The sequence below is a fragment of the Hyaena hyaena genome, unplaced genomic scaffold (genome assembly GCF_003009895.1).
Source record: "Hyaena hyaena isolate Hyena2069 unplaced genomic scaffold, ASM300989v1 scaffold_0, whole genome shotgun sequence".
In the NCBI taxonomy this organism is placed as follows: Eukaryota; Metazoa; Chordata; class Mammalia; order Carnivora; family Hyaenidae; genus Hyaena; species Hyaena hyaena.
Window position 1 is genome coordinate 2,517,665 of NW_024080632.1, and position 27,489 is coordinate 2,545,153.

Sequence of the window (27,489 nt, forward strand, 5' to 3'; positions counted from 1 at the left end):
ATGCCAGTGTATTTTTTTTAAATATTTATTTTTGAGAGAGGGTGCGAACAAATGGAGGAGCAGAGAGAGGGAGACACAGGATGCAAAGCAGGCTCCAGGCTCCGAGCTGTCAGCACAGAGCCCGACACGGGGCTTGTACTCACAAACTGAGCTCTTGACCAGAGCCGAAGACACCCAACCCACTGAGCCACCCAGGCACCCCAAGGCCAGTGTGGTTCTAATACAACATCCACGAGCCTGAAAGCCTCTCTCCCTGCCCCATCCGAACAACAGGATCTTGGATGTGAAGTTCCAACACGCAGTGAAAGCAAATGTGGGCCGAGCCAGGCCTGCAGCCACGGCCCCGGCACCCGCCCACGCCGGTGTCTGTCAGCAGTCCTGCCCCCGGGCGGTGAGCCCCACATCTGCTGTGGTGACTGTTCGCTTGCCGCTCGCCAGCAGCCCCTTCTCAAATTCCTCTTCGGTGATCTTGCCTTTCTTAAACTTTTTCAAGAGCCTCGTGTCGTTAAGAAGTTCCTCCATGTCCTCGTCCTCGATATCCGAACCCTAAGTGCAGAGACCAACAAACAACGCAGGTCCTGAGCAGCCTGCTGCCGCCAGCAACGGCATGCTCAGCCCGGGCCCAGCAGCACACGGGGGCGGGGAGCCCCCGCGCTGCCTACCACAGACATTGTGGTAAAATTCATTCAGAATTCTCAGCTGAGTGTTTAAGAAAGAAAACACACCGTACCTCTTCCCTCTTCCTTTTTTCATTCATTTTTTTCTTCTTCTCCTTTTTGGCCTTCTGCTTTGACCAGGCTTTATTTTTTATGAATTTTTTTCTCCCTTCATCTTCTCTCTTCACTTTTTGTTGCTCTAGTAGTTTCTGCCTTTGCTTCTCTCTGACTTTATCTTTAAATGGAATAGTGTCTGTATTAACATCTGCAGGCACAAAATCTGGAAACTGCTTTCCTCTCAGTTCTGGCATCTTGGGCATCCTCAGCAGGGCAAACCCTCGAGCAAGACTAGCAAAATCAAGATCTAATTAAACCAAAATGTCAGAGTTAGCACACCCAAAAGAGGATTATAAGCACCAACCTGAGAACCCAAGAAAGATGCCTAACAATGTAACTTTTTAAAAAATGATTTTATTTACTTTTGAGAAAGAGAGAGACAAGGCACAAGCAGGGGAAGGGCAGAGAGAGGGGGAGACACAGAATCTGAAGCAGACTCCAGGCTCTGAGCTGTCAGCACAGAGCACAACATGGGGCTTGAATTCATAAACCACAAGATCACGACCCAAGCCAAAGTCGAATCCTTAACCAACTGAGCCACCCAGGTGCCCCCAATGTAACTGTCTTCTATCCAAATGATCTAATGGGCTCGTTTTCATTAGAATTAAAATTACATTTTTACTGAAAAGGAATACTCAGCAGCCAGTTTATTCTATCAATGCAAACCCTAGGAAGACTTCCTTTTAAATGTTTAGAAAACATTAATCCTTTATACACCTAAACGTTTATATAAAACATTGCAGTTTCACACTTGTAATACTTGCAAGCCTGTCAGATGCTGAAGGAGATACAATTAGGTGAAGTCCAACTTACCCTTTAACCTGAAGATGAGGCTGCATTCGTGCTTCGCGTACGCCTGGACGTACGACACAAAGGCTTTCATGCCCTTTTCAAAGACCGCTCTGTCACCCAGGGCCATGGACTTGAGCTTTGGAAGGAGGTCTCCTGTGTTTTTCTGTAGTTTCATCTCCTGCAGGGGGCACTGTACACAGGCAACATGCTCACCTCCTCGGGCTGGGATCCCTTCAGCCTCCCAGCTCCCCCTGCAGAGCCAGTGCCAATACAACCAGAGGCAAACAATTCATTGTCATCTTTAATCAGAGGCCTAGAAGCCCAAATTCCCAAGTGTTGTATTTGGTCCGAAATTTTTTAAAGAAAATTTTAATTTTACATAACAATCCTCATTTCTTGTTGGAAAGCACCCAGCACCAGGTCTGTGCTCCCACGTACTGACTCAGCAGGAGCTGAGCAGTGGCCACCACGCTCAGGGTGGTGCAGTCCCTGCACTCATCGCCAGCCTGGCCCCTGTGAGCCCGCAACCCCTAATCTAAGTTCCAGACCACTTGTCTGAAAAGTCTACCAGGTATCTGTCCCATCACTGTGCACTGTGCACTGTAGACAGGAAAGGGGATCACTTACTTTCTGGTTAATTTCAAGGAAACTGACGTAGGACTCTTCCATGGGAAGGAGGAACACGAGCGCGCTGCCACCGTGGCCGATGCGGGCTGTGCGGCCACAGCGGTGCACAAAGGCGCTGTGGACACAGGACAGGAACGTGATCACCACATGAGGGTGGCGGGGTGCGGGCACAGGGCCGCCACACCCCACGGCTCAGCCCCACCCTGCCCCTCACTTGTACCAGAAATACCAGAGCTGGCAGTGAAACAGACTGCAAACCAGACAGGATTCTGTCAGACACTTAATGTGAACTAGAAACTTGCTACACTTAGGCCCAGCTAATGACACAGGCAGAACACAGTCCTAGTGGAAAGCTGGGAGGCGGAAGTAGAGAAAAGAACAGAGGCCTATAAGCCCCCCAACCAAGAAGTAACAGCTATTACTGCTGGGGAATTCAGTTCACCAGCATTCTTCTATGCTTGGGAGCATTTACAAGGAATATATGGGGAAAAAACAAACTTTCACATACGGCGTTAGCTATTATTTTCCTTTGAGCTTTCTATCACGTGCGTTCACGCAAGAACTTTAAAAAATATGTGAAAATAACTTGAATCGCTGCATAATATGACATCATTATTTCAACACACCAGTGACAGTTCACCTGTCTGCTCATCTTTGCTATTTAAAACAACATTTTGATGAACATCATCATGCAGATCTTCCTTGGGATCCATGGGGCCCAGTTCCCAACAGAGAGGACAACATTCTGTCACACTGTACCTTGCACTGCTGGGAGGGTCGTACTGCAAAACCCAGTTTACTTCAGGAATATCTATTCCTCGGGCCATGACGTCCGTGCACACTAAGATCCCGCTAGAAAATGAGAGAACACCATTCTGAGTAAGGAGGCCACCCTCAGTCCGTACCGGCCTGGATGACAACGGGGACAGTAACACGGCTTCCTGCGTCTCTCACAGAAGCAAGCATTTGGTAGTAACACACACTTTTTCTTCCTCCTAAGGATATCTAGGAGTTCACAAATTCCCAATGAAAGCAGGAGGGAGAGAGGAGACAGTGAAAGGATTTTTAATCAGCGTACTTTTATTTGAAAAGAAAAATGTGCTGGGGCACCTGGGTGGCTCAGTCAGTTAAGCGTCCGACATTGGCTCAGGTCATGATCTCACGGTTTGTGGCTTTGAGCCCGCATCAGGCTCTGTGCTGACAGTTAGCTCAGAGCCTGTAGCCTGCTTCACATTCTGTATCTCCCTCTCTCTGATCCTCCCCTGCTCATGCTATCTCTTTCTCTCTCTCAGAAATAAATAAAACATTAAAAAAATTTTTTTGAAAAGAAAAACCTGAGTCTAATCCTGAAGTGCAACAATCCATTCTGCCTCTCTGCCTGGAAGAGTGGTGTTACCAACACAGCCAGGAAAAAGCAAAAAAAACAGCCAGGAGGCTCGATGGTTAAAAAAGCAGCAAAATGTTACTTACATGCAAAGAGCCAATTACGGTCGCCCAGACATGTGAGTGCCCGCCCCCTCACGAGTCACCCAACAACAGCCCGCAAGGCTTCAGTGAATAGCTCCCATCCACGTTCTCCACCCACACACCAGTTAGGAAAACCCTGTGCCAGGCACCGAGCCAGATACCAGGGAATCCAGGACGGAACACAACACACAAGTCCCTGACCTCATGGGGAAGCTGGTGATACCTAAGGAGGTCAGTTCAGCACAGCATGCCGGGCTCAGGACGAGAACGGGGGACCTGGGCTATACAGGGCAGGTGTGGTAACCGGGGCAGATGAGAAAGAGAATCCCAGGCCGAGAGCAGCCACAGCGAAGGGTGGCCTCCGAGGCAGCCAACCCACCTCTGCAACTTGCGGAAGTCCATGAAGATCTTGTTGCGCTTGTGTTTCATCTTCCCATGAATGCACATAATCGTCACACCCTTCACCAGGGCCTCCAGGGCCTTTCCATAGTATTCCACACAGGCGCACGTGCTGCGAGAGCGGAGAGCCGGCTCAGAGTCACGGACCCACCTGGGTCCTTCTGTTGCTGGGGGAGGGAGGCGGCGAGCACCAGACGCAGCGGGGGTGACCCAATCCCCTCCACTGAGCTCTAAAGCCAAAACCCTCCCGAGTTCTGACACCAAGACAAACCCCACTGTGGCAGACCCTGGGCTGGCCCTTCAACGCCAGGCCCAGCTACCTCCTCCCTCCCCTCCCTCTACTCAGTTCCTCTGCCTCTCTTGAGGGGAGTGGCTGTGCTGCTGAGTGGCCCACCTTTGGCCCCTAAAATGAAAGCCTGAGTCACCTAGGGAGGAGGGGGTTCTGAGAAAGCTTGGGTGTGAAGGCTACCCTTCCCCCTCCGCCTTTCCTCCTTTATGTACTTTCAGGGCACACAGGACAGTGGACAGGACAGTGACGGCCAGGCAGAACAAAAGGCCAAGACAGCCGCAGAAATACTGACCTGGACACTGAGGAGACATCACCCAGTGTCAGGACCTGCCTAGCCCCCAGACTTCTTTCTATAGGAGAAAACTAACGCCTCCTGGTTGAGCCACAGAAGTTGGGTTTTCAGTTATTTGCGGCCAAAAACATTCCTGAGAGAATTCCAAACCTTCGAGCTACACGTGTCTGCACATCATGGATGTGGCTGAACCCCAGATTCTCCCACCCAGAGCATCCAGAAGGATTACCTGAAAAAGATCAGGTGCTTTGCCTGCTTATGATTTCGAAGAAAATGTACCAGCTGGTTAAATTTCTCATCTGCCTTACATACCTGCAAAATAAGAAGAAAAACCAATAAAATAAAAACAAATTTATTGACAATAATAACCTCTATAGCTATGTCCAGTTTCAGCCTTAAACGTTAAGGGGTCTTGAGTTTCTCCATGAATATAACCCACTTCCATCAGTATATTAATTGGTCTACCAAGCTCAGAATAGGTATCAGCATGTGCTGCTGACACATATAAGTCACAAAGTCACATAACTGAGAGACACAGTCATCTAATGCAATCATCCCCAGGGGGACCTCGCTGGCTCAGCGGATACAGCATATGACTCTTGATCTCAGGGTTGTGAGTTCAAGCCCCACCTTGGGTGTAGAGATCCCTTAAAAAAATCTTTAATGCAATTGCCCCCAAATCCCAGCATACAGACAGGGACCACAGTAGCTATAAGACCATCTCCAGGGTAGAGTTTTTCAAGTAAGCTCTATGCCCAACATGTGGCTTTAATTCATAACCCCAAGATCAAGAGTTGCATGCTGTACCGACTAAACCAGCCAGGCACTCTTCAGGGAAGAGTGGTTTGTTAGTGTTTATTTTGAGAGAGAGAAAGTGTGAGCGGGGGAAGAGAAGAGAAACAAGAAGAAAGAGAATCCCAAGCAGGGTCTGTGCTTTCAGTGCGCTGCCCACCATGGGATCCTATGCGATCACGACCTGAAGCAAAATCAAGAGTTGGATGCTCAACTGACAGAGCCACCCACATGCTCTCAGGGTAGATTTTTGCTAATGCAAATTCTTAGGCACAGCACACAGATTCAGTGGGCCCAGGATTGGACTCAAGAATCCCTCTTCTTCTTATTTTTATAGATATTTTCTAATGTTTACTTATTTTTTAAAGTTTTTATTTTTGAGACAGAGAGAGACAGAGCATGAGTGGGGGACAGGCAGAGAGAGAGGAAGACACAGAATCTGAAGCAGGCTCCAGGCTCTGAGCTGCCTGCACAGAATCCGACGCAGGGCTTGAACCCACGAACCGCGAGATCATGAACTGAGCCGAAGTCGGAAGCTTAACCGACTGAGCCACCCAGGTGCCCCGAATGTTTATTTTTGAGAGAGCTCATGAGTAGGTGAAGGGTAGAGAGAGAGAGAGTGGGAGACAGAGAATCGGAAGGAGGCTCCAGGCTCCGAGCCGTCAGCACAGAGCCAACGCAGGGCTCGAACCCACAAGCTGTGAGATCATGACCTTAGTCAAAGTGGGACGCCCAACCTGAGTCACCCAGGTGCCCTAAGAATCCCTATTATTTAAGAGCCCAAGAGATTCTGGTATATCCCCATGTTCAGAAATCACTGCTCTAAGATGAACACAGGTTTCCAGAAGGAACGTACAAAATTGGAAAGACCTCCATGGAGACAGACTCCAGTCATTCTAAACATAATCAAGTGCTCCACTCAGGCCCCTAAATTAGAGCCGTTTAAACCCATCTGCATGCATTCCTCCTATTTTTATGAAAACCGAATCCTAAGTTTGGAATTTCTCCTCACACACTCAGATGTGCAGTCACGGAAGTGAATACGAGCCAGCAGAATGCAGCGACAGCCACAGTGGGTGTCCAAAGCTACCGTTTATCAGGACTGACTGGTACTAAGCACTGGCCGAATAACCTTCATCTGTACTAATAATAAATCCGTCCTCACCACGACCTATGAGGTGGGCAGTGCCGGAGCCTCCTTTGTACAGGGAAGTGCCTCTGGTTCCGTTAGTGAGGGACAAAGCCAAGATGTGCAGCCGGGGCCGCACTCAGGCACCCGTCCTGACCGCGCACCACGCTACCTACGGACCCACCCTCTGCCTGGGAAAGGCCAAGGGCGGCCCCCTGGCTTTATCAGCCCAGCCCAGAAACTTCGGCAGTGAGGATCACCCCCCACCTAGTGAGCCTGCCTGATTCCAACAAAGCCTCCAGGCAGCTGCCCTAAAGACAGTGCCACAGAGTACCTTAGACCCCAGGCAGCATCAGGACTGAGGGCCGGAATCAGTAAGGACGCCACCCAGTGCGCACCATGTAGTAGTTCTCCAGGCGGGAAGGAGTTTTCTGGGTGCTGCTGGCCGCCACGCCCTTCTCCTTCACCGAGATCCGCACGGGGTTCCGGAGCCCCGCTCTCACCAGGCTCTCCACCTCCTGCGTCTGAGTGGCGGAGAAAAGGCCTGTTCTCCTCTGCTTTGGCAAAAACTCCAGGATGGTGTTTATGCTAAAAAAGAGGGCTCAAACTTAACCCCTCATTTATCAGCATAGTCAACAAATATCACTTTATGACACTAAACACGTATTTAAAATGACAGGAAGAGAAACGATTACAGGATTGTAAACATTACGAAGGGATGAGACTATACTCTCATTTTTTCAAGTTTTGTCCAACATAAACACATAATTATACTGTTATCAAGTGGAGCAATAAAAGCAGAGAATGAAAACAAAAACTTTCGAGACCAAAAACCATTAAATCATACATTTTAAATAGGTGAATTGTGTAATATATGAATTATATCCCAAAGGAGCTGTTTAAAACACACATGCGAACTTTCAAAGAAATCATGAAGGAAAGTACACGTTAAGAAGCAGAACTGGAATGGAAGCTGTGTGGTAGAAACTGCAGGATCAAACAACCTAATAATCTGAAATTCAAAGGAGGCCAATAAAGGCAGTCACAAAATGGTGAAGGAATTCCAATGTGCTCTCCTTTTCGCCCAGTATCACCCGAAGCCAACGAAGCCCGCAGTCCAGTACCTTGCCTCAAACCCCATGTCCAGAAGTCTGTCCGCCTCATCCAACACCAGGACGTCCAGCGACCTCACACAGCTGGCCAGATCCAAGCCCTCTGCCTTCCTCCGGAACATGTCCTCCAAGCGGCCTGGAGTGGCCACGACGATGTTCCCACTTTGAAAACACAGTAACGTTTACCACATTCTCTGGATCTTGGGAATATCTGCGATCCCAGATACCAAATGTCATGTACCCCCCTCAGAAGCTGTCGAAGCTCCAGTGAAGGGAAGTGCAGAGGAAGTGCGAAGGGAAGTGAGTAGGGGACAGGGCTCAGGGCAGTAAAGCTTGGAGCCGTGAGGGACGCAGACCGGGTTCAGAGCCAAGACCCAGCACGGGGTCGGCACAGGCCGGCCCGCTGGCCACATAGGGCCTGCACCTGTTTTTGTGACATCTCACTGGCACACAACCACGCCCGTCCCTTCACGTATTGTCTCTGGTGGCTTTCACGCTACAACAGTGGAGCTGAATACTTGTCTGTGACAAACCCTGAGGTCCACAAACCAAAATTATTTGCCATCTGTTCCTTCACAGAAAAGGTCTGCTGACCCTTTACCTAAAACAAGTTATTCAACCACTTTCGGCCTCAGCTAGCTCATCTATAAAATGAGAATGTTAACAGAATTAGAGAGAATTTCATGTAAAGATCACAACCCCAGACGAACCACCCCAGATGAAAGACCAAATGCAGCCCCAACACACTGGCTGACCTGCAAGAAGTTGGTTTGTTTGCTTGAAGATTTTATTTTTAAGTAATATCTACACCCAATGTGGAGTTCAAACCCACAACACCAAGATCAAGAGTTGCAGGCTCCACTGACTAAGCCAGCCTGGCACTCCAAGAAGTCTGTTGTTTTTTATTGTGAATTACATGCCAATAGTTAACAAAGTCTGGAGCTAACACATAAGAATCTGGAATTCCATATTCTTTTTTAAAAATTCACACTCTGGTGATATTGAGCCCAGATTCCTGCAAGGCAACTATCAGCTAGAGATGAGCACTCGGGCGTGTGCTGGGCAGTTCCCACCAATCCCACCCCAGTCCTTTCACACACTGATACTATCCTCTGACCCATGCTGAAAAGCATCTCATGGTATAGCTGGAAGATGGTAAATGCTCAATAGAAGCAGTTCTCTTCACTAAGATTCTCTAAGAAATTGGCCACAAAACTGACCACTGCTCATTATAAACCTTACTCATGGTGGGACTGAAAAAAATCCAAAGGGCCGATGGCCACCACAGACTCAAACATTCACCTGTTCGTTAAACACCCGTTTAACGGGTGCAATGCTGACCTCCAGAGCCAGCCTGGGGACACGGGGAGCCTGGCCCATGCAGTGACTGAGATGCAAACTGAGCAGCAAGGGCATGGGAAGGTAGCAGAGAACGGTGGCCTAGCAAGTCCCTTACGAACATCAGAATGCTTCCTAAGGGCCAGCAGAAGCCATTAAAGAGTTTTCAGTGAGTGACATAATCAGACTGGCGTTCTGAAAAGGCCATCTGGGTTGCTCCGGGGAGAGTGGGTTATAAGAAGGCAAGGGTAGAAATGCAGAGCAGAAACACCCCGTGGAAGACAAGGTGGTTTATATCAGGGCAGGAGAGGAGGCAAGGGAGAAAAGCAAAGGGTTAGAGATGTGTGCTCTGGAGAGAAAATGCAAAGGCTTCGGTGATGGTTAACGGGGGTGGGGAGGGGTGGGGAGGTGATGGAGGGGACAGTGAGGCATCAAGGCCAACTCCCAGACTTTGGGAGAAGCATGTGGGTGGATATACGGCTGGGAAACTCCAGGGGATGGTCAGGTTTGGGGATAAAAAGCACCCATTGCAGACGTGTTTGCAACAGCTGGGAGAGGCCTGGCAGGTACCAGGCAGACAGGAGGCTGCAGGTCTGGGCTTGGGGCGAGGTCAGCGACCGCCAGGGGTGGTTTGAGACCACTGAGAGAGCCCAGAGTGAGAAGAGCAGAGAGTCATGTCCCACAGAGTCAGCCTGGGGACAGCAGGGGGACTCCTCTGCAGGAGTAAGACTCACCGGAGAGGAAAGGCTCATCAGCACCTTATGGGAAGGAGCCAGCAGGCAAAATGGGAGGCTGGCCTGGAGAATGAAACTTTTGGGGGAGAGGGAGCTGCTGAAGGAAGTGCTCCCAGTTAGGCCTAGACCAGCTTCCTCTTGGGTTCAGGGCCAAAAACAAGCAAGAAAAGGGGCAGAAGCAAGCAAACTTACCCTTGTTCCTTAAACCTTTCGACGTCTTCTCCAGGATTCCTGCCTCCGATCCAGAGAATCTGGCTAAGACAAGAAACAGGTCTTTGAGCAGGTCAGGCAAAGTAACCACCAAGGCAGACAGGGATGCCACATCCAACTCACCTGAACTGCGGGAAGGGCTTCGTGAAATGCGCTAGGACCTCATCTATCTGAATAGCCAGCTCTCGCGTTGGTGTGATGATTAAGGCTCCGACCTGCCCGCATGGGGGGAAAGGACATGATCAGCAGCGCCCAAGGTCGCACGGCTGAACACACACGCCAGGACCCTCCACCTCACAGAGCAAAGTCCCTAGAGCAACAGCACTTCCGGGGGCTTCTTCAGCATCCTTTCAATTACTGCTCTAAACTACAGTCAGGTCGCATTATTCACAGCACGGACGCTGTGGGGATTATCAGGTCGCGTTATTCACAACACCGACACATGGTTCTGGGGGGAAACGCATGGTTATCGGGTCGTGTTCTGTCAATCAAGACATGAGATGCTTTTATGCGTGTTTCTGTTTAAAGATCCCTCGAATAAGATATAGTAGGTTTACCAACACCAAAGTCACAGCCAGCAGCCCTGTAAGTCAGGCCCGAAGGCAGCGGCTCTAACAGGTGCGTTCCCCGGAAGGGCCAACGCAGCCTTCTGCTCGGGGACACTCGGCAGTGCTCGAGCGCCATGCGTGAAGCCGCCTCAAACCCTGGCATCGCCAGCAAAAATCCCAGCAGTAAACAGACTGTGGGAAGGACAGCTCTTCATAGTCTGAGCTGACCCAAGAAGGCAGAGCACAGCCCCGGCTCAAACTCAGCTGGGAATCTGCACACCACGTGACAGATTTGTTGCTACACTGCACAAATTCGTGAATGAGCAAGCAAACAGTGAAGTACTGATTTGGGGAGCCACAAATAAATCTCAACAGGCAGGCAAATTCACAAATCCGGAATCTGCAAATAAAGACGACAGATTTTCTTCTTCTCCAATCTTCTGACCAGCTTCTCGCAACTGTGAACTCTACGATGGCTAAGTGAAAAATAAGCCGCTTAGCGGTCTTTACCTGATGCTTTTTTAACTTCTCTTCCCTTCTCAGAAGAATTTCCAGGATGGGGATGACAAAAGCGAGCGTTTTGCCGCTGCCTGTGACCTGCCAAGAGGGAGGAAACTTGGTTTGCTCCGGTTCGTCCAGGGGGAAAATAGGAGAATAGGCTGCGTGTTTGCACAAGGTACTCACCGCCTCTGCAGCGACATCTTTATTTTTCATGAACAGAGGGATGGTTGCAGACTGGGGGAAGAGAGGCAAAGCACTGGTTAGAGAGTGCCAGGCTCCACGGAGGCGGCCCAAAGCGCTAGGAACAGAGTCGGTGGCCGAGGTCACCCTGGACCCCACAACACAGGCGCTCAGCTGAGTCACAAGGCACCCCAGCAGGCTTGGCTGAGAGGCGACACGACCATGGTGTCTACATGGACAGCGTGGGGGACGGTAAACTGATCTGGGATTCGGGAGGCCTGGAGTCTAGCCCTGCCTCACCTCCTTTTCCTCTCTGGACCAGAACGGGTTTGAAGACACTGAGTTGTACGGTCCCTTCCAGGTCAAAAAATGATTCAAATAAACCTCTGGTTTTAAACACCACAGAGAACCTCTAGGTTTTGTGAGCAGCCTCGTCCTTTGGTTTCAGCAACTAGTGGCTAAGCCTGAAGCCCACCCCGGTCTCAGCTCTAAAGTCATCGCCTCCAGGACTCCTCTCCTGGTCCCCAGAGCCTGAGCTTACCCATCACAGCACATGCAGGACTTTTCTAATGACCTCCGTGAAAGGGGTTCTCAGCGTGGAGGATTCCTATGTCCCTGGAGAATATCTGGCACTACCTGGAGACAGTTTTGGTTGTCACAACCCAGAGAGAGGAGGCTGCGCTACTGGCATCTAGTAGGTAGAAGCCAGAGATGCTGTTATAAACAGCCAACAATGGACAGGACAGTTCCCCACAACAAAGAATTAGCCAGTTTAAATATCAGTAGTGCCTAGACGGACAAATTGCTCTAGACCACTGATGTCCAAAAGAAATATGACGTGACCTACATACATGGTTTTAAATTTTCTGGTAGCCACAATAAAACTAAGACGACACACGTAAAATGAATTTACTAATATATTTTATCTCACCCAATAGCCAAACTATTGTCACCTCAACACATAATGAGTATTTTATCTCTTATTTATTTACTTATTTATTTTGAGAGGGGGAGAGTGCGAGCGCGCGAGGGAGGGGCAGAAAGAGAGAAAGAGGGAGGGAGAAAGAATCCCAAGCAGGCGCCACACCTAGCACAGAGCCGGATGGGGGGCTAAATCCCCCAACCCTGGAATCCTGACCTGAGCCCATATCAAGAGTCAGACATTTAACCGACTGAGCCACCCAGGCGCCCCTGTAATGAGTTATTTTAAAATTAATTAAGACGATATGTTCCACCCTTTTTTCAAGCTAAGTCTTCAAAATCCATTCTACTTTTTACAGTTGGAGCACATCTCAATTTGGACTCACCAGATTTCGAGTGTTCAAAGCCTCACACGTCTGCTGACTAGCACTGACCCTGATCGTCACTGCCGAGGACAGACACGGAGTCTCTCCTTCGCACCACATTCCCAAGGCAGGGCACACAGCACTCCCAAGCTCTGACTCCAGCTTCCTTGACATCTTTCCTGAGGATCTTAACGGACATCCCAACTTGGTATTTCAGAGCAAAACTCTTCAATTTCCCTCAGAAACACGCTACCCCCTCCCCCCCAGCCTTCCTCATCTCAGTAGGTGGTACCGCCATCCACCAGGCTACTAACAATGCAACCCTCAGCTTCCCTCTAGATTCCTGTCTTTTGTAACCCCTATTATCTAGTCCCTCAACAACCCCAAAGCTATCTCAAATTTCACTTCTCAACATCCACTGCTTCTCTCCATGCCAAGCCACCGTCATCTCTCACAGGACACTGGCCCTCTGGCCTCTTCGAATCTGAAGTCCACTTCCTACACATCAGTCACCTCCCTTCCCTTCGTACCTAGCCTTCCATTAATATGGCTTCCTACTGCATTTAAATATAATACAGACTCCCAGGACCCTGCACAATGTGGACCCTGCTTTGTTCATCTCTTATACTACTCCCAATGCTCCAGCCAAATACCTTCTTTCGGTTCCTCCCAGGTCATCTCTAGCCCCAGGGCATTTGCACTGGCATTTCTCACTGCCCCCAATCGGCCCACAGTCAGCTCCCCCTCAATCACTCAGGTGTTAGCTCAGCGACACCCTCAGAGAGGCCCTCTCTCACACTCCACCTTTCCTCCTATCCTGTACATTACTGTCATTGTCTGTTACAGCAGTGTGTTTTAGTTCCTTAGTAACACTTACCACCAGTTCAGATAACCTTATTCTTCTACTTCTTTCTCCCTCCTGTGCATTAGAAAATAAGGCCCTTGACTGGGGACTAACACTGCAACATCCGCAGAGCCTAGAAAAGTACCTGATACATAGTATTCATCAGTAAGTATCTCTTCGAGTAAAGAAATTGCACCAGGACCCTTCACTTAGTCCACAAAATAACAACTGCAGGTGATATTTACTGAGCTCCCATAATGTGCCCAACGCCGTCCTGTGTTAAGTCCCGCGACAACCGTATGAGACAGGTAGTTACTTTCCTCATTTTACAGAGTAGGAAAACAGCACAAAAGCATAAAGAGGTTAAGTCACCTGCCTCGGATCGCACAGCTAGAGGGGGCGGGAGCGGGATGCGGCAGGCACCTGGGCCCCGGCACTCAAGCACTCAAAGGAGGGATCGAGGAAGGTTGGGGCCCCGGCACCGGTGCGCTGCCGCTCCTCCCTGCCGGGGTCGATAACCAGCTGGGCAGCCCCCGAGTGCGGACCGCCTGAGACGTGGCAAAAAGTCCCGGCCGGAGGGGTGACAGGTCCAGGACGCGAGACCTAAAGCTGCCATCCACCGGCCGCGTCCGACGATTGGGGGCCTGGCCCGCTCGGAGCCTCCCTTTGCCCGCATGCCTCTCGCACACGGGGACCCTCCTCCGCCCGGCAGCACCGGGTACCTGCACCGGCGTCATGTACGGGAAGCCCAGCTCCCGCAGCGCACCCAGCACCCGCGGGTGCAGCCGCAGCGGCAGCGACTCCCAGGAGCCCTCCGTCACGTGCTCCATAGCGCTCCCCGCAGCCTCCGCCGCCGCCACCTGGATGCCGCCTGGGCGCCGCCGGCGAGCACTTCCGCTTCCGGCCGCCCGGACACTGCCGGGAACCGAGCTCCGGCAGCAAAGTTCCGGAGGGCGGGGAAAGCGCCGCACGACGGGCTGCTGCGAAGTGACCGCGGAGCGTGGAAGCGGGCGGCGGGGCGCGGCGGGGCCCCGAGCGGTGCTGTCCGTCCTGCGCGGCCACCTGGCTCGGGCGCCGTCCCACCGTTCCTACGGCAGGGTCTCCGGCACGCTCACCCTCTGCGCCCGTCAGAGGCAGGTGGCAGCACAACACCGCGTCCTGGCCGAAGGACAACTGGGTCTGGAGGGACTGGACAGAAGTGCATCCCAGCCCCGGAGCCCCAGGGTAACAGGCATGCGAGACAGGGTTGATGATGGGGCCCCGAAGCCTGCCTGCTACAATAAACGTGGCTCACTTCCGAGAAGGGGAAACCCCCAAAGGAGAACAGTCTCCCCATCCTGGGCTCAGCACTGGCGGCGGCCACTCGATCGTCCACGCACATTCATTTGTCAAGCTTTTATCAGTCACCGATTACAGGCTGGGCCCCTCAGCACAGCGCTTTCCCTGCTCCGTGCGCGGCTTGCTCCCTCACACCCAGCAGGTCTTTACAAATAAATGTCCTCTCGGCGATTCCTTTCCTTCCTAACCACTACAACAGCTCACCCTGCTTTAGTTTTTTCCTCCATGGCACTTGCCATTTATGTGCCAATTAATTTACATATTAGGTTCGTCTTCTCCACTAAAAGGTAAGTCCCACGACATTGGGAATTTTTCTTTATTTAATCCAGTGGCTACAAATGATAGCACAAAGCAGTCAGTCAAATATTTTTGGGTTAAATGGGAACAGTGCTCCCACAGACTGCAGTCATCTCAAACTAAATGAAGTGAAAGATAAAAAGCTTGAGGCAACGTCTCCACAGAAATAGGATCACATCTCAAACAAAATACCTTTGACAACTGTTTTATAAAATGGGATTTCCAGGGGCACCTGGGTGGCTCAGTTGGTTAAGCGTCCAACTTTGGCTCAGGTCATGATCTCACGGTTCGTGGGTTCGAGCCCTGCGTGGGGCTCTGTGCTGACAGCCAGCTCAGAGCCTGGACCTGTTTCAGATTCTGTGTCTCCCTCTCTCTCTGACCCTCCCCTGTTCATGCGGTCTCTCTCTCTCAGAAATAAATTTTTAAAAAACAAAAAAAAATTTTTTAATAAAAAATAAACATTAAAATAACAATAAATTGGGACTTCCACAGTTCTGAAAACCAACGCTGAGGGAAAGAGCATTCTTGCATTTGCATTTGGGGCTCCACTTACTAATTTTCAGATCCTTGGCTGCTTTCCAAGCCTGTTTCCCTATTTCCAAAATGAGGATTAGGGTAACACCAAAAGTAAGGGCTGTTTTGAAGAACAGATGAGATAGACCACATACAGGGCTTAGCAGAGTGCCAGCATTCAACAAATAGTAGTTTCTTTTATCATAAGCAGGCCCTTAGTGTAACAGAGGAACAGGAAGAGTTTCTAAATGCAGTGATCTAGTTTCTGATTCCACCAATGAGGGTCTTGCACAAATCACTTAATCCTTCCTAAATTTATTTCCCACATCCATAAACCACATTCTTGGGTGAAAAAAGCTCAGTTCTTTCAAAATGAAAAAAAAAACTACTTAAAATGTTAACAACAAATCATCAAAGAAAACCACACAAGGAAAGCTAATACCGGGTTCCTACTTACTGTCCTCAAGTTTAGAGACCTAAAAAGTGACCATGTGGGGTTCCTGGGTGGCTCAGTCGGTTAAACATCTGACCTTTGATTTCAGCTCAGGTCATGATCTCACATGGTTCGAGAGTTCAAGCCTCACATCGGGGTCCTGGCTGACAGCATGGAGCCTGCTTGGGATTCTCTCCCTCTATCTCTGTCCCTCCCCCATTCACTCATGTAATCACTAGAGCTCTCTCAAAATAAATAACTATTTTTTTAAAACAGTGACAGACATTTATCATGCATAATAACTCAGAAAACATGAACATGTGTCATTTGAAACGTGAACAGAAAGCTGGTACTTTAACAAATGTTATTTAAGCATTAATATGAAACACAGAATACTAAGACTGTTTTTAAAAAGAATTGTTTATTTACTGAACCTGGGGCAGATTAGATACACAACCAATTTTAAATGTACATCTTTTAATTCAATTTTGAAGTGTTTTCACACACACCCAAAAAAAAAAAATTGGCATTGCAACAGCTATCTTAAGGTAAAATACAGTCACCCTAAACTGTTGCAAGTATTTTCACCCAAGGTTGAAAAATTGTTTATCCTGAACATGAAAACCTGTAACAAATTTAAATTAATTATATAAAACTCGTTACTTGTAGTTTTCCCCTTGCAAAGATCCAAAAACAATGTACAAGTAACTAATATACATCAGTCACAACATAATCCTGGATCGCCCCCACACCACCAGATGCGCCTTTAATTTTAAACCCATAATCAGAGACCAAGAGAAAGTCATTTCATTTTATACAAAACAAAATTCACATGTGCCGAAAGAGAGAGACCCAAGAAAAAGAAAAACAAAATCCTAGTACTGACAGTGATGTTCAGTACCCTAATTAAACAGTGGCCAAAATGCCACTGATCAAAAATAAAATAGTGGCTGTATATCACTGCAATGAAATCCAAGAGGCTTTAACCCTTTGGCATCAGAAACCCAGATCTTTCCAATTGCATGAATGCACACTCCCTACATGCCATGAGTGGAGAAAGTGGATGTGCCAGCACAGAAAGACAAAGAGCTACCATTTGCTGTGACACCCAGGACACTGGCTTTAGTAGAGGCTTCTTACAAGGTTAGGCAGAAACCAGAAATGGTTATTAGCTGCTATGTCATCAATCTGATTGGAGGTGATTGAGTCTTAGGTTCAAAATACAATTTAGGGGGAGAAATGTTGTTGGGGGAAGTCTTATCTTCAAAGCAGAAACAAGACAGACAAGTGTAAAAGTACCAACCTGGTAACATACTCCAGTCAGAGAGTGGCCCACAGGCTGGGTGGAGAACGTCAAGATTCAGACTGTTGTTTCTCATAAGGACTCAACAAAATGAATCTTTAATGACTTAAACTGCAGGGGAAGGGATCCAAAGAATGTGGTCATTTTAGTGAAGTACTATCCGTAAAGTACTTTTCTGAACAAACTGCATTTTATCATGAAAACAAAAGGAAAATAGATATAACAGGGACTCTATGCCTGTATTTCATTTACAGTGTTTGAGTTCTGAAAGGCCTATATAATGGAGGCAGAATTCAAATAAGAAACTATGCCAATCAAGTGTCCAATTTTCACTATAACTTTCCTAAAAAGGTGTTTTCCCCCAATATCTATTAATCACAAAAAAACATAAGCTGTGAATGTACAGTTCTGAAAATAAAAATGTAGAAACTAATGACATTATTATGACCAAGATGTTTGGTAAACAGTGAATTATGATTTTGAGATCATCAGGAAAAGGCTTTTTAAACAACCCTCCGGACTTCAAAAAATCTCTTCAGGTAGTAGATCTGTCCCAATGTCATGGCAACTAGAACAAGAGCTTCAAAGAAGGACCAAAGGACCACTCTGCTGTTTGTGTTGTCGTTGACTGTGAGGACAAACAAACAAACAAAATTTAACCAAAAAAAAGAAAAAAAGCATAAGCATCATCAATCATCCTAGTTTTACTCTCGGGAAGTCATATTTTGCACACCATTCCCAGTAGTCTAAATATTTTTTGTCTTTTGTCCCCAAGCAACTCAACAAACTCAGAAGCAGAAAATTTTAGATTTAAATTGGATCTTAAAGATTCATGGGGTATGGTCAAGCCTATGCCACTTATCTACAGGGAGCGGAGAGGAAAAGTGACACCCAAGTGACTTTAACCGCTAGAGCTAAAAACCCAATACAACCTTCTTTCTCCCTTCCATTAAAATAGTCCTACATTATAATCCTTTTTGCTGAATCAAAAAATGGACTTAAAAAAACTAAGAAATCGTTTCAAGATCATATAGCTACCCAAAAAGCACAACCTATCAAGTCAAAATGTGTCAAAGTGGCTTTTTCCTTGAACACTTATTCAGCACATATTAAGCATCAACTATGCACTTGGTGGCTGTTCGAGAAGGCTTCCCAGTTTCATGGACCACTAGCTGCTACTCCCAACTGGAACCAGTCTCATGATTTATCCCACTCGTAAGCTAAGGATCTGAACTTTACAGTAACAGCCATGACCACTCTTTAATAATTTATTCTGCTCAATCTATGTCATATTCTTTCACATTTCCCATCAAATTCTAGAGACGTGTTTTTAATTACTAGGCAGTTTCTGATTTTTCTACAAATGACCAATATTAAAAACAATTATAATTAGCAAGATAGTAACAACATAAAACAGCTGAGGGAGTACATATTTTTAGATATCTGTGTAACATTTGTAAAACACTGACTAAACTTATAATAGCTAGTGGACTGATAATCACTCAAAAAGAAGTGAAAAGCAATGAACATGTTCCCAAAAAGGTAACTTAGTTACTAAAAAGTGGGCTTTTTTCCCCAGAGTAAGAAAAGACACACACCCAAAAATATTATTAACTAGAACTCTAAAAAAAATCACCAATGAAGTTTACTTCTGACGAAGACTTAGTAATCAATATCTAGCCTAAGTGTGAAATCTTAGCTTTCTAAGATTTGTGTCTAAACAGAAATGGCTAAGTCAACACTTCAAAATATTAAGCAATCATGTAAAAAGAAGTATTTATCTCTCCCTTCACTTCACTCAGAAAAGTATGTATATAAGACACTGTCCTCACACTACTCACACACCTGCCAGATCTAGAAGTAACACACACAGCTATTATCACAACACTGCAGTAAAAAAAAAATTATGTTCATTTCTAAGGAGTTAAGTGCTATAGGAAGATGTACAAAAAAACAAACAACACCGTGGGAACTATTTGATTTGCAAAAATAAACACAATGCCTAAAATTCTATTTGTCAAACAAATGCGGGAGCATCTCCGCTCAAATAAGGTGTGAAAGAAGAAGGCTGGATGTCTTCCACAGACCAGAAGACAGGTGCTTTCTCTGGCTGCCGTGTTCCCAACAACTTCCCATATCTCTGAAGCCATCAGGTCTGAACTGGTTAAAATGAAAAGCAATGAAAGCCCTTGGCCCTCAGACACCGCTCAGTGCCCTTCTCATCCCAGAATGGGCCGGCCCCCGGCAGTCAGCAAGGTACTCAGCAAATGTGTCCCCGCCAAGTGAGGGAGAGAAGGTGGTGATCCCAGGGAGCGAGCAGATTACGAGTGGAGGCAAAGAGAAGGAATCCCGGTGGAAGAGGCAGGAGAGCATGTACACATGCCTCGGCCCACCTGACGCCCCGAACCGCTCCAAATCAGTGAGAACAGGGGCTCTCACTTTCCAGCCTGCTGTGGTTACTCGTTCCTCTCCCACAGAAAGGCAAAGTGTGCGCTCCAAGTCCTGATGGCTCATTTCCATATGTGACAAGAAGAGACGTAGAGGGAAGAGGGAACACAAACCACACCCTGAAGAGGTTTAGCCTGTGCCCGCTGTCCCTTTGAGTCCCTCTTCTCTCCGCTCCCTACCCCAAGCTCAGAACAGACCCCTGATATAAACCACTCTGCATTCACAGACAAGCTTGCTCCCGTGCGATCTACCTCCAAGAACTATTTGGAGGATAAAAAAAACACTGAACCGTAGATGTGGACCTGGATCTAAGATACAGTGTCTGGTCTGTGTGTCAGTATGGTACCTCTTAATTTTACGTCCAAAAGCACAGTACTTAAGGCTACATCATGGCCTAAATAGGCTTTTGTGACCAAACGTGGGGTTTCCAGCCATCACTGCTCCCACAGACAAACCTACTCCCCGTTCCCAGTTTACAAATTAGGAACCTAAACTGAGCTTCACCTAGTGACTGCCTAGATTCATATTTTAGTGCTATTTTCTCTAAATTAAAATTCCATGTTAGGGGAAAAAAGCTAACTCTCAGCATATAATATTAACATTGGCCCAGAAATTTCAAAATATGTGATTAAAAACCAACCACTTCACAGTTTTCCTTCCTGCTTTAGGAAAACAATCACTTTATTCCCCGGCTGACCATAGTTTTTTTTAAACTCTTAAAAGCTTGTGCTAAATCTTCACAGCATTTTTCAGTTCAGAATTAGTGTCCCAATAATAAACAAAGCTCTACAAACATGTACTCAAAAAATATCTTTGCATAAGTGCTTTTTTTTAAGTCAAGGCTTTAGTAGGATAATGTCTGTAAAATGTTCACATGAGGAAAACATAAGCGAGCTGTTGAGTAATACGCCATCACAGTTCCACGGCCACCGGCCCCTGCCGCACGGTGACAGCGTCCACTTACTCGCTCTGTGTATCCTCTCCCGGACTTCCATGTACTCCTGCTCATGCTTCACAGCGGTCATCGCCACCGCCAGCTCGTTAATCATCTCCTCCAGCTTGTTCTGGTGAGCTACAGCAAAATTTGAACACGGATTAGCACATATTTGGCAATCTCCTTTTGAAAACACTTTTAAAGCACTCGTCCTCAAAATATTCCTCAGAGAAGGCACATAAAGGAAGCTGTTTAGAAATGGCTCCGACATCATCTTGGGCTACTGATGACAAGTTAATTCTCAGAGCATTTTCTTAAAGTTCACTCCCAGTACAGAAACCTCTGTCAGGGTGGCAAACATAGTACGTAATACTTCCTAGAACTAAAGGAAAACAATCAACCCTAAGGAATCTCCTCTAGTGAACTGTTGCTAAGTTCACTATACTGACTGCTAACTGAAGGGGGGGGGGAACTGGAGTGGGGGAACACAAAATATAAAACAAACAAAATTCCTAATAATCCTACAAATAACAACATTTAAACTAAAATCAAAACCTATGCTTTAGAATCATAACTCTAATGTTAACTTAAGAGCAAGATCATCAGAATCATATAACTCTAATGTTAATTTAAAAGCAGCAACAAAACAGACTTTTAATCTCAATGAAGCTGAATGGAGAAAAACCTTAAGACATTCTTGAAAAAATCCACACCAAAACCCAAAAGTTCTTCTTTGAAACTCAAAGCAGTCATTTCACTACAGTGGGGAATGGCAGGCATTGTAAGTGAAAATTCAAGCTCACAGCTGCACAAGGTTTAAAATCAGGTATTCTTTTTAGCCAAAAATGAATACAAGGTGAAGTGACAGTTCTGAAGAGTAAGCGTATGCTTCTAGGCAGTGTTGCGTTACGACAATGAGCAGTTAGGAAAGTATGTACCACAAGAGAAGATTCCCAGCAGAGGCCACGTCCAGTACTAAGGTAATTCCTCACTAACTCACTTTGGAAGCCCCAAGCACGATGTGAAACCTCAGGAGCAGGGTTTCTCAGGAATGGCATTGATGACATTTTGGACCAGAAAATTCTTTGTTGTGGGGGGCTGTCCAGTGCATTGTAGGATCTTCCATCCAGCCATGAGAATCAAAAATGTCTCCAGATAAGGGCACCTGACTGGCTCAGTTGTTAGCATATGTGACCCTTAATCTCAGAGTAGGGAGTTCAAGCCCCACGCTGCGCATGGAGCATACTTTTAAAAAAAAAAGTCTCTAGATATTGGCCAAATGTTCCCTTGGGGGCAAAAACTGTCCTCACCTGAGGACCGTTCCTTTTGAGTAAGGCTTAATTTCACAGCTTCCATTCGTTGAGAGTAACAAACAAAGCAAGAATTTTTAATATTATGTTAAAGGATTACTTAAGAATAATTCAATAGTCACATTCCTCAACCAACATTTTCTAACTATTTAGAAAGGACCAATTTCCAGAAAATGAACAAGCACAAACCCCTTCAAAACTCCTAGTTTTCCTTGTGTTAGCCAAGTTCTACACTGTAAATGGCCGAGAAAAGCAAGCACAAGAATTACTAGGTAGTGAGATTCTCTATATATAAATTCTACAGATTTCAAAACCTAACAAATACTTTTTTTAAATGTTTACTTATTTTTTGAGACAGAGAACATGAGCGGAGGAGAGACAGAGAGACAGACAGACAGAATCTGAAGCAGGGTCCAGGCTCCGAGCGGTCAGCATACAGCCTGACGTGGGGCTCGAAGTCACAAACCGCGAGATCATGACCTGAGCCAAAGTCGGACACTTAACCGACTGAGCCACCCAGGTGCCCCAACAAATACTTCTTTATAACTCTACTACTATACTCTACTAACTAGTTAATATCGAAGACAAACATTATCACGTTAACACTATGAAATGTGCTGAACTGATAGTTTCCACAAATCCTGATGTACACCATGCCCCCTCCTCTCCAAAAATCCAAATGTGCTGGCTCTTGGTAACCAATTTATCCAGAAGACTCAATTCAGGGTTTGTTGCTGGTCATCTAAACGCAACGTACGGCCCAAAGAGCCTTTCTCACGCTATCAAGACAGAGCTTCTAGAACTGGAATTCACGTCCAACCAAATTTTAAGTTAGAAAACTGTAATAATGGTAAAAACAAGTCAACGAAGTACTCCCTACAAAGTCAAGAGCACCATGTGCCATTAGCTATGTTTAATTAAGACTCTGATCCCTCCAGTTACAGCTGAATCTTTCCACCATCAGCATTCATCTAAAAGAAAGTACGATGTTACTACTAAAATGTCAATCCCTGTATTTCCAATGCCCTTAGTTTAAAATGACCTAACCTGTACCTCCCATCATCCAAATAAAAACCACAGAAAACAAGCACTCTAAAGCTCTAATTAGTTGTATGGGTTTTCTAATTAAGAGAAAAATCACTCCCATGCGAACAAACAGGTTAGAAAGAAGGAAAGCAGAAATTAGCAGCAAACAAAAATACACAAAAAGACAGGATGCTGTCAAAAAACAATCCACCTACCATCCCAGGTGTCTCCACCACCTAAAGAAAAGTATAAAATATAAACACATACAAAAATAAAACAACAAAATTTAACCAAACTAGTCATGTGTACATGAACACATGATAAACGATAACATATATACCAGGATTAGCAAATCCACACAACCACCAATCTAAAACACACATGACCTACGTGTTTACGAGAGCGCAGAAGGACTAAATTGCAAGAGACCATCGTAAAGAACTGAAATAGAAATATATAGTTCCCAGAAAATTATTTTTGTTAATTAGGAGTCCTGGAGAAATACAAAGTATGTATCACAAAAGGTTTTGGTTTTAAAGACGATGAATAAACCTAGAATAGGAAATGAAAATAAACACTCCATTCAGACGAATAAAAACGTACACAATATTAGTTCTCAGGATGCGACGGAAGTCTTCTGAACGTTCAGCTCACCTTCTGTTTCCATGTCTTGTCCTTTGGGGGCCTCCCCAATGTCAATGGTGAACATCACTATCTTTGGAGTCATAGTAGACATCCTATTGCTGAAACAAAACTTGTATGTTCCATCCATGTGGGCTGCAAACGTGTACTTCCCACTGGACTCCCGGTCTCCTTTATAAATTCCTTTGTTATCAGGCCCTGTAATCTGGAGGCAGGGAAGAAACGCACAAGATTTAAAACCACACATCTCCGTTAAGTGGACACGGACAGTAGGACATTCGCTAAGAAAACTTTCACTTAGTGACAGTAACCTCTCTGGGCTGCGGTCTCGCACTTACGAAACAAGGCTGGACTCCAAGGCTCTCGAAAGCACCTCTCAGTTCTGAGTACGCAAGTTTCATTTGTCCAACTTACACATCAACCTCTCAGAAACAGAAAGAGCACCTTCCACGTGGTCTCCGTCTGGCCTTCTATCACCAACACAACACGCAAACTGAACTACTAATATCAAGACGTGAGAAAATATCTTTAAGAAATCTGAGCAAGCTACATTTCTAGGTTTTCCTGATTGATTGCTGCAAATCAGTGTAGGAATCTGCTTTATCTGAGACACTAGAAGGCTTAAGAAAAAGACGAAACTATAAATTAAGGGACCCATGCTCTCCTCCATCTGTGACACATCAGCGCTGAGGCTCTGGTCACCCTAGTTCCTCTAAGAAAACTCGACAAATGTGGAGACTGGAGTCATGGACCTCTAAGGTCTTAACTAATTTTATCAGTCACTCTTTCCACCATTCCCTTATTTTTGGACTTCACTTGAACTAATTTGTGCCCAACTCCGCTGTTCACCTACCAAATGGAAAATCCTTGAACCCAATTAAACCACGCAAACAGTGAACTTAAGTGTTAATTACTTCTAGTTTCCTAAAAAATAAAATAAAAGAAAATCATTCTTCCGGTTATAAAATAAGATATAGGAGGAAATTCAGGGACCGCTAGTTTCTTAAAATAATTTCCTGTTTTCTCCAGATACTTGATCTGTAATCATTACGCCTAAAACGAAAGACCCAACTCCAGCTTTCCCCTAGTCAGAGAAGGCTGAAGGGATTATCTGGAGGTTTGCATAAAAACAGGTTAAACGCTCAGGCCGTTTCCATGAAAAAAAATAAAGAAAAGCACAATGCAAATGTCTGCGTCGCCTCCATCAGTGGCTTTCGCTTTACTTTTTCCAGCACTAATCCCTAACACGACGGAAGGCAGCTGCACACCCAACGAGACCCGCCCGCGGCTAGCCGCGACAGAGTAAGCGTCTTCTGGGCCCGGAGCTGACACGCGGCGCCTGTCGGCGAAGCTCGGCGACAGGTTCCACGGGGAACCCGCCGTCCACGCTGAAAACCCACAGCAACTAAGCAACGGTTCGGTATCCGGAGGGCATCCCGGGGCACATCCCGGCGGGCCGCGGGAAAAAGGGCGGTTAGGGGGTCGCCCGGGCCGGGACCAGACGGCGGCCCGGGCCCCTCCCAGCGCTCGGACAGCGGCCTCCACGTCCCGCGGCCCCGCAGACCCACGCAGGGGCCCCAGCGCCGCCACACCCCGAACTGCCGTGCGACTCGGCCGCGGGCAGCGTGCCCGCACCTCCACGTCGATGTCCAGAAAGCCGCCCTCGGCCACCTCGAAGATGAGGCCCATCTTGGTGCCCGAGGTGACCCGCTCGAAGAAGCACTCCTCGGCATGCGCGTCGATGCTGACGAAGTAGCCCGAAGCCGTGGCCAGAAGAGCGGCCAGGAGCACCAGCAGCTCAGCGAGCGTCACCATGGTGGGGCTGGGGCCGAAGCCAGGACCGGGACCGCGGCCTCCAGAGCCGCCGCCGCCGCCGCCGCCACCCCTGCCTCCTCGGCCGCCGCCGCCTCAGCTCCGCCCCTTCCGGCTGCGCCACCCGAGGGGGCTGATGCGGGCGCCGGGGATTGGCAGGCGCCGGCAGCTGCCACGTAACGGACGCACGGCGGCCGCGGAGGGACACGAGGTCTCCGCGCACTCCGAGCCTGGACGGTGGCTCTGAAAGGCCAAATTTCGTTGTCCCCACCTCAACTGCCTTTTGCGCGCAGCCTAAGCTTCTCGTGGAGCACAGTAGAAAGCGACGGTATCAAGAAACCTCCCGCGCCCAGTGCGACGCTCTAAGATTGACTAAAGAGATGGCAAAAAGTTTGGAGGCAGCAATAGGAGTAAGAAGTAAGGAGAGATGGGGGCTGATGCCAAGGGCTTTGAGATTCTCTCTTGGCTTCCCCTGGCCACCAGGGAGTCGCCAACAAGCTCCAAACGAGCCCCCAGTTACCCACTTTTCCACCAGTTCGACCCAGTCCAGATGACTATTAACCCCCCAGATGACCTCGGGATCATTGCTATCTCATTGTTTTGTTAAGATTTTTTAAAATTCTTTTTAATGTTTATTTTTTATTTTTGAGAGAGAGAGAGAGAGCACGAATGGGGAAGGGGCAGAGAGAGAGGGACACAGAATCCAAAGCAGGCTCCAGGCTCTTAGAGGTCAGCACCGAGCCCAAGGCCGGGCTGGAACTCACGAGAGATCATGACCTGAGCCCAAGTCGGGGGCTTAACCGGCTGAGCCACCCAGGTGTGCAAGATTTTATTTTATTTTTTTTTAATTTTTTAGCATTTATTTAGTTTTGAGAGACAGAGAATGAGTGGGGAAGGGCCAGAGAGAGAGGGAGACACAGAATCTGAAACAGGCTGAGCCATCAGCACAAAGCCTGATGTGGGGCTTGAACCCACAAACTGAGATCATGACCTGAGCTGAAGTTGGATGCTTAACCGACTGAGCCACCCAGGCGCCCCCAAGATTTTATTTGTAAGTAAGCTCTACACCCACCATGGGGCCGAACTCACCACCCGGAGATCAAGAGTGGCTCTTCGGACGGGGCCAGCCAGGCGCCCCACCACCTAATTGTTAAAACAAAAAACACACCTACCAGCGCACTGACCGCGCGATTGCTCCCATTTAAGGGAAGAAATGATACCCTCTGATTCGGAGAAGCCTCCTCCCTCTTTTCCCCCCAAAACCCCGCGGCAGCTTGCATACCAGCCCCTTTTAGCCTAACCCCAGAAACCCTGGCCTGAGTTCTAATGGGGAGAAGGTGCCTTCAGAGCCTGAGTCCCCCTTCTCCGCTCTCTGGCCATTAAATGAATTACCTGCCTGCCTGTCATCAAATACTGTCTTAGCCAACGGAATTGAGCAGGGAAAGCACTTACCACTTGGCAAACCCCCTCATTCCACAGAAAGCTACTGGGAAGGATGGAGATGGGTGTATAGTGGGAAAGGGCCCAAGGAAACTTCCTGGGGTTTGGGAAAGTTTTATATCTTCACCTAGTGTTTACATAGGATTTTTTAATCAAGAAAATGTATACTTAAGACTAATACACCTTGGGGCGCCTGGGTGGCTCCGTTGGTTAAGCTTCCGACTGCAGCTCAGGTCCTGATCTGGCAGTTGGTGAGTTTGAACCTCGCCTGAGGCTCTGTGCTGACAGCTCAGAGCTTGGAGCTTTGGATTCTGTGTCCCCCTCTCTCTCAGCTCCTCCCCTGCTGGCTCTCTCTCTCTCTCTAACATAAATAAACATTAAAAATAATAATAAACAAAAAAGACTAATGCACCTTATTTTACTGTATGTATATAATACTTCAACTACGAAAATATTTTTTACCTGGTTCAAATCCTCCAAAATTAGAGGAGGATTTGTCTCAGTTCCCCAGGAGTTACTCCCACGCCATGCCCCCTCACCCCTGCGAGCTGCCAGGGTAATTTCCTGCACTTCGCTTCCAGACATACTTCTACTCACCCCTCAAAACCCAACTCAAATGTTGCCTCTTTCCTTCTCTCAAATGTCCCTAGACATAACCTCTGCCACATAGCAGCCCCGTC

At 47.3% G+C, this 27,489-nt stretch overlaps 2 protein-coding genes across 2 annotated transcripts; both read right to left on the reverse strand.

Moving 5' to 3' along the window:
* Positions 1–133: 133 nt before the first annotated feature.
* Positions 134–14,184, reverse strand: DDX55 (DEAD-box helicase 55). Its single transcript, XM_039250587.1, has 14 exons — positions 14,036–14,184; positions 11,187–11,237; positions 11,013–11,099; positions 10,078–10,169; positions 9,937–9,999; positions 7,685–7,834; positions 6,959–7,148; positions 4,869–4,951; positions 4,039–4,170; positions 2,952–3,044; positions 2,193–2,307; positions 1,587–1,755; positions 731–1,020; positions 134–546 (listed from the first exon to the last, which is right to left on the reverse strand). Exons 1-14 carry the CDS (start codon positions 14,141–14,143, stop codon positions 370–372), a joined length of 1,800 nt encoding a protein of 599 aa, XP_039106518.1. The 5' UTR covers positions 14,144–14,184; the 3' UTR covers positions 134–369.
* Positions 14,185–16,296: 2,112 nt separating this feature from the next.
* Positions 16,297–25,372, reverse strand: TMED2 (transmembrane p24 trafficking protein 2). Its single transcript, XM_039248858.1, has 4 exons — positions 25,193–25,372; positions 23,570–23,762; positions 20,610–20,717; positions 16,297–17,825 (listed from the first exon to the last, which is right to left on the reverse strand). Exons 1-4 carry the CDS (start codon positions 25,370–25,372, stop codon positions 17,701–17,703), a joined length of 606 nt encoding a protein of 201 aa, XP_039104789.1. The 3' UTR covers positions 16,297–17,700.
* Between the last annotated feature and the right edge of the window lie 2,117 nt (positions 25,373–27,489).

What these genes read in the sequence shown, in the direction of transcription:
- DDX55 (XM_039250587.1), bottom strand. Translation starts at nt 14,143, where the DNA reads ATGGAGCACGTGACGGAGGGCTCCTGGGAGTCGCTGCCGCTGCGGCTG. An exon ending in CGTACATGACGCCGGTGCAG is followed by an intron (nt 11,238 to 14,035) that starts GTACCCGGTGCT and finishes CTCTTCCCCCAG; the next exon opens with TCTGCAACCATCCCTCTGTT. An exon ending in GAAAGGTTTAAGGAACAAGG is followed by an intron (nt 7,835 to 9,936) that starts GTAAGTTTGCTT and finishes GTGTTTTCAAAG; the next exon opens with TGGGAACATCGTCGTGGCCA.
- TMED2 (XM_039248858.1), bottom strand. Translation starts at nt 25,372, where the DNA reads ATGGTGACGCTCGCTGAGCTGCTGGTGCTCCTGGCCGCTCTTCTGGCC. An exon ending in TTCTGGACATCGACGTGGAG is followed by an intron (nt 23,763 to 25,192) that starts GTGCGGGCACGC and finishes CCCTGCCTCCAG; the next exon opens with ATTACAGGGCCTGATAACAA. An exon ending in GGAGAGGATACACAGAGCGA is followed by an intron (nt 17,826 to 20,609) that starts GTAAGTGGACGC and finishes TTGTCCTCACAG; the next exon opens with TCAACGACAACACAAACAGC.